A 6172-nucleotide genomic window follows, 5' to 3' on the forward strand; every position below is an offset into this window, starting at 1 on the left:
AAGAAAGTGGAAAAAAAACCCAGAGAATAGAAAATATTTTCAAATCACATACCTGATAAGAGACTTATACCCAAATACATTTTTTAAAACTCTTAAAACTCAATGATTTTTAAAAAAATGTATATTTTAAATGGGCAAAGGATTTGAATAGACATTTCTCCAAAGAAGATTTACAAATGGCCAAAAGCACATGAAAAGATGCTCAACATCATTCATCATTAGGGAAATGGAAATCAGAACCACAAGGAGATACTTCATAATACCCTAGGATGGCTATAATCAAAAAGACAATAGGGGCTTCCCTGGTGGCACAGTGGTTGAGAGTCTGCCTGCCGATGCGGGGGATGCGGGTTCGTGCCCCGGTCCGGGAGGATCCCGCATGCCGCGGAGCCTGCGCGTCCGGAGCCTGTGCTCCACAACAAGGAGAGGCCACAGCAGTGAGAGGCCCGCGTACCGCAAAAAAAAAAAAGACAATAGGTTTGTAGGTTAAAGTTAGCAAGGATATGGAGAAATTGGAAGCCGCATATAGTACTGGTAGGAATGTAAAGTGTTGCAGCCTGTATGGAAACCAGTTTGGCAGTTCCTCGAAAAGTTAAATATAGACTTACATGACCCAGGAATTCCACTCCTTAGTATATGCCCAAGTGAATGTCCACACAAACACTTGTACACTAATGTTTATATCAGCTTTATACATAATAGCCAAAAGGTAGAAACAACTTAAATGTCCATCAAGTGGTGGATGGATAAACAAAATGTGATATGCACAATGCAATATTATTCAGCTGAAAGAAATGACATACTGATATATACTCCACCGTGTTTGAAACTTAAAAACCTTATCCTAAGTGAAAAAAGCCAGACGCAGAAGGCCACATAATGTATGGTTCTGTTTATTTGAGATGTCCAGAATAGACAAATCCATACAGACAGAAGTTGCTTTAGCGGTTGTAGGAGCTGGGAGTGGGGGATGGAGAATGACGGCTGGCAGATGCAGAGTTTCTTTTACGTTGATGAATGTGTTCTTGAATTAGATAGTGGAGGTGGCTGCACAATTTTGTGAGTATCCTAAAAAAAATCACTGAATTGTATACTTTAAAAGAGATCATTTATGTTATGTGAATTATATCTCAATTTTTTAAAAAAGGATGGAAAGACTGCCTCTGTGTGTATGCAGTGAAGAAAGAGGTGCCCCCTGACTCATTCCCTCCAGAACCCTCAATGGCAGGGTCATCAGATCCTTCCTCAGACATTGCATTTGAAAGAGGCAGCTTTAGGGTTGTTTTTTTTTTTTTTTAATATTTATTTATTTCATTTTTTATTTTTTGGCTACGTTGTGTCTTGGTTGTGGCATATGGGATCTTCTTTGTGGCACGCGGGATCTTTTGTTGTGGCTTACGGGCTGTTCTCTAGTTGTGGTGCGCGGGCTCCAGAGCACACAGGCTCTTCATTGTAGTGTGTGGGCTTCTCTCTAGTTGCGGCACGTGGGCTCTGTAGTTGTGGCATGTGGGCTCCAGAGTGCATGGGTTCTGTAGTTTGTAGCACGTGGACTCAATAGGTGCGGTGCATGGGCTTAGTTGCCCCACAGCACGTGGGATCTTAGTTCCCCAACCAGGGATCAGACCCGCGTCCCCTGCGTTGGAAGGCAGATTCTTAACCACTGGACCACCAGGGAAGTCCCAGCAGCTTTAGTTTTGAAAATGGGTGGCATTCCTACTCTGTTTCCTGTCCATCTTAAAAGATGTCTTATAGAGAGTGTGGAACATTTGGCAGCCGAAGTGCCCCATTGCCTCTGTCTTCCATTGTCACTAGCCTTCTCAGAAAACAGAATGTCATATATCTTATTCTCTGCTTAGAGAGTGTGAACTTTCTCTCTAACATATAAGGCATTAATAAATCTAAACCATGTAGCTATAAAAAGCTCTTCCCATATGTTGATTATATTGCAGGATTTGGGCTGGAGCATTCCAGTTAAGCATGAAATAGTTCCATTGTAATCTGGAGCCATGTATTTCCAAAATGCAGGAAGTCCTTTGGTGAACATGGGTATTTTCTGTTGAGTAAAAGATTGATCTCCATTTGGTCCTTTAGAAGGTTCAAATAAACTTTTAGACCGTGGAGTATTAGGATAGTGGCCATGTTACTCTGTTCTTGGATGAATATTGGTATTAAAGGAAGGGTCCATTCATAAAATGGCTTTTCTTCAAGGAAAGCAAGCTTTTTAAGTGAAAGGATTATAGATTAATGTGTATGAATATGTATGTATTGAGAGAAGGGAAATAGTTTAGAAATTCATGAAGGCACACCAGTTTTATAGCGTGGCAGAGCAGAGTTCTGATGAGTAAAAATTAGATTAGGTTGAACTGCAGAGATGCTTATACATATATGAATCATTTTCCTAACATGCTTGGGCTTTTTTTCCTTCCCAGTAATGTGCTTTGGTAGAAATATGTTTTTGCCAGATGTTCCCTTCACTGTTGACTGATTTAATTACAGAGAGCAGCTTTCCATTTCCTTTGACACAGGCAAGCAAATAGAATAAGATTAGCACACCAGAGAAGGGCAGACAGTTTGATTTTTGAATTTACCTTTTGCTAATATGTTTGGGAGAGGGCTTAATAGAATTGCTTCTATACTCTACTTCCCTTTTGTTTCTAGTCTAGTTTTTCACTGTCTCGCATCACAAGGATTTGTAGATTATAGTGAAAAACACTCAGATATTTGTGATACTTATATTGCTCTATCATTCTGAAATTGCTGGAGAAAAATTGGCTTTTCATTTCTAGGTTGTCTCTTGTGTCCAAAATGATGGTTTTCTCACAAATGATAAAGTATCTGTTAGACTAGTGTGCGTCTCAAACTTTAACATGCATATAAATCACCTGAGGATCTTCTTAAAATACAAATTCAGAGATCTAAAGCGGGACTAAGTTTTCTGCATTTCTAACAAGCTCTGAGGTAATGAGGATGCTACTGGTACAGGACCACACACTGAGTAACAAGGCATTAGAATACCGTCTTTGGATAGTAAACATTCTCCCTGCAGTCCGACTGAGGCTAGTGCAGTACTGAGAAATACTTCTTAAATTGGGATGCATCATCCAAACAGCAACACCACATGTTCTACCATCCAGAACCACTGGGTTAAGTTTGCAGGTACTCCTATAGATTACAGTTATCTTTATCCTTTCTTATGCACATTGGCAATGATGTCCTCATTCAGCCCTCAGACTAACCTGAAGGAATAGATCAGGAAGATTTTATTAGTCCCTTCTTACGTTTGAACAGTTTAGTTAAGTCACTAGTGTAGCATCACACAGGCACAAATGCCCAGGTTTCCTGACTGTCATCAAGGAAAGGTAGTTCCATCCCAGTTCTTTATTTCCAAATCATTCTAGTAGCCTTGAGGTACCATTTAACAAATATGCACTCAAGATTCTGGAGCATTCTGGAAATACGAGTGGAGCTTGTGCTTCTTCATTCCTTGCTCTGTTTAATAGCTGTCCATTGGAGGCATCATCATTCTGAAGGATACCAGTGAAGACATTGAAGAGCTGGTGGAACCTGTGGCAGCCCATGGCCCGAAAATTGAGGAAGAGGAGCAAGAGCCAGAACCCCCAGAACCATTTGAGTATATTGATGACTAAGGACCAGAGGTGTGTGTGGAACAAAATTGTGTATCAAGGGAAATCTCTTAGTCAGTTCTTCACAAATGTTTTATACAGAGACATGGTCTCACTTTTTCCCTTTTGTACTTAATCCCTGTTTACCTAAACAGTATTAAAATTTATCCTTCTTTGACCTCTTCATGAATATGAAATATACCTATTCCTTTTTCCTTCTTTGACTCTCTACCCTCTAGTGTTCTACCAGTGCTATTCAAAGTGGCTGGACTGCAAACTGATTTCATAGGTCCATGACGAAGTAGGGAGCTTGCTCCAGAATGTAACTCAATGCTTCTCTCATCAAAAAAGCCTTGCTACCCACTAACCCCAAAAAAGTCAGCTGAACTGACAGCTCAGTGACGGAGGTGATTTCCATTTTGATGTAAGCTCCTTGTTGTGGATCAGTTATAGTTTGTGGACGGGCACTGGTCCGTAGATCACACTTTGAGTAGCACAGGTCTAAATTCCTCACTGATTCTTCTCTCTCTCCCTTTCCTTTGGCAATACTTTTGGCACTAAAAGCCTTACCATTCATTTATTTGAGAAGCTATTGAACATCTAATATGTATAAGCCATAGTGCTTATAGGTACTTTGGGGTCAGTTAGACTGTAACACAAAGCTTTGTCCAGTTGAAAAAGATTATTATTATGCTAATGTCCTAACAATGTTGAAGGGGGTTTTTAGATGCAAAAAGATTGCAATTTCACGAAATTGTCATTCTGTTTCCTCCAATTTTTTTTGAATGGTCATCACGTATCTGAAGATACATATAAACTGTATAATCAAGGTTCTCTAATTCCACCCTACTACAAGTACGTTGTCAAACAAATATGAATTTATTCTACTCTTTAAAGAAAGTAAGATCAGTACCATTTATTACATTAGGACAAAAGAAAAATACATTTGAAATATCAAGTTGCAAATCTAACGCTGTGAGTGTTACACATTAAGTAAGCAATTAATGAAAGCTTTTATAGAAATCTCAGATAAATGTTAAGGCAGAAACCCTGCTATTAGTAGAAAAATATATTCAAGCCTCCAAGACACAGTTTGGAGATTTATAACTTGCCTTCCTGCCTTTGAAAATTGTCTTCCAGCTCTTGATGGTTTCCTAAGCTTTACCCAACCAGCACATGACAATATTAATACCCTGGGTGCAGTCTGGGTGCAGAACTGAACTCACATTAGCCCTCTTCAGCCTTTCACAATACCTTACTGAAAACCCCCTGATTAAGTCTTTCAAGACAGCTAACTACAAAATGGCTTAGAAGTTTTCAGTTGGAAATTAGATTCTTGTTAGGTTTTTTTTCATATTTATTTATTTATCTATTTACTTTTGTATTTAGTTATTTAGTCTGCGCCAGGTCTTAGTTGCGGCATGCGGGATTTTAGTTGCAGCATGCAGATTTTAGTTGCAGCATGCAGGATCTTTTAGTTGCAGCATGCGGACTTCTTAGTTGCAGCATGCGGACTCTTAGTTGCAGTATGCATGCAGGATCTAGTCCCCGACCAGGGATCGAACCCTGGCCCCCTGCATTGGGAGCGTGGAGTCTTACCCACTGGACCACCAGGGAAGTTCCCCTTGTTAGTTTTTAAAAGGGTAAAATATCCAGTCAAATGAGAATTCGGAAACTATAGTCTGTCTTAGCACGAACTGTCGTATTAGGACTGCATCAGCAGAGTTAGGGGCTATTTTGGTTTTGTTTGTTTGTTTGTTGTTTTGGTTTTTTATTTTGCGTGTTTTTTTGTTTTTTCTTTTTTTGCCACACTGTGCAACATGTGGGATTCTAGTTCTCCAACCAGGGATTGAACCCATTACCCCTGCAGTGGAAGCGTGGAGTCTTAACCACTGGACCACCAGGGAAGTCTATAGGCTAGTTTTAGACTTCAACATCTAGTAGTTTGTTTGGGGTTTTTTCAATGTTTTTAAAATAAAGAATAACCCTAGCTTCTCTCTCTCCCCGCTTCCCCAGGATTTTATTACTCACCTGAAGAAGATTGTCCAAGCTCATATTGGAAACGCCTGTGAGGAAGTTCATGCTGAGACCTGCTATTCACTGCATGTATCATTGCCTCTGTGCGGACCTTGTGTCCAAGTCTTTGGTTGAAGAGATGGTATATGACTATTTAGTGTTCTCTTTCACACAACTTGGTTTTCAAATAAATATATTAAGATCTTCAGATGGACAAGGACTTCTTGTTTGTTTTTCAGCCTGGATTTTAAATAAATGGATCTAGTACTCTTTCCTCCCACCATGAAACGCCTAAACCCAAAGAGCTAAATCTTTGATTGCTGGGATAAGTATGCATGACTTTAATATTGGTGAAAGAGTTAAACTATTTTATAGATTATTTGCAAAATAATGGAAAAAATAAGAGAGAAAAACAACCGCCCTTGTTTATTACTCCAAGAATTCTCTGCATTTTTATTAATGGGATTCAAGGTGTAGGGTGGCGTCGCTTATTGAGGTGGAAGTCCCTTTAATGGTCCAAGGGAAATGTAGTC

The 6172-nt window shown here is 39.5% G+C and overlaps 1 protein-coding gene across 3 annotated transcripts in view; it reads left to right on the forward strand.

The window, feature by feature from the left end:
* PSMD1 (proteasome 26S subunit, non-ATPase 1) overlaps positions 1-5939 on the forward strand; it is a 105118-nt gene extending 99179 nt beyond the window's left edge. For 2 of the 3 annotated variants that reach the window (XM_079924171.1, XM_079924172.1), the window contains 2 exons: positions 3501-3656; positions 5640-5935. In XM_079924171.1, the coding sequence (XP_079780297.1) occupies positions 3501-3647 (147 nt within the window). In that variant the 3' untranslated portion in view covers positions 3648-3656; positions 5640-5935. Of the gene's footprint in view, positions 1-3500; positions 3657-5639 lie in introns of all 3 variants that reach the window. The other variant, XM_079924170.1, reaches the window with a different exon arrangement.
* The last annotated feature ends 233 nt before the right edge of the window (positions 5940-6172 follow it).

The sequence above is a fragment of the Stenella coeruleoalba genome (assembly GCF_951394435.1).
Source record: "Stenella coeruleoalba genome assembly, chromosome: 6".
In the NCBI taxonomy this organism is placed as follows: Eukaryota; Metazoa; Chordata; class Mammalia; order Artiodactyla; family Delphinidae; genus Stenella; species Stenella coeruleoalba.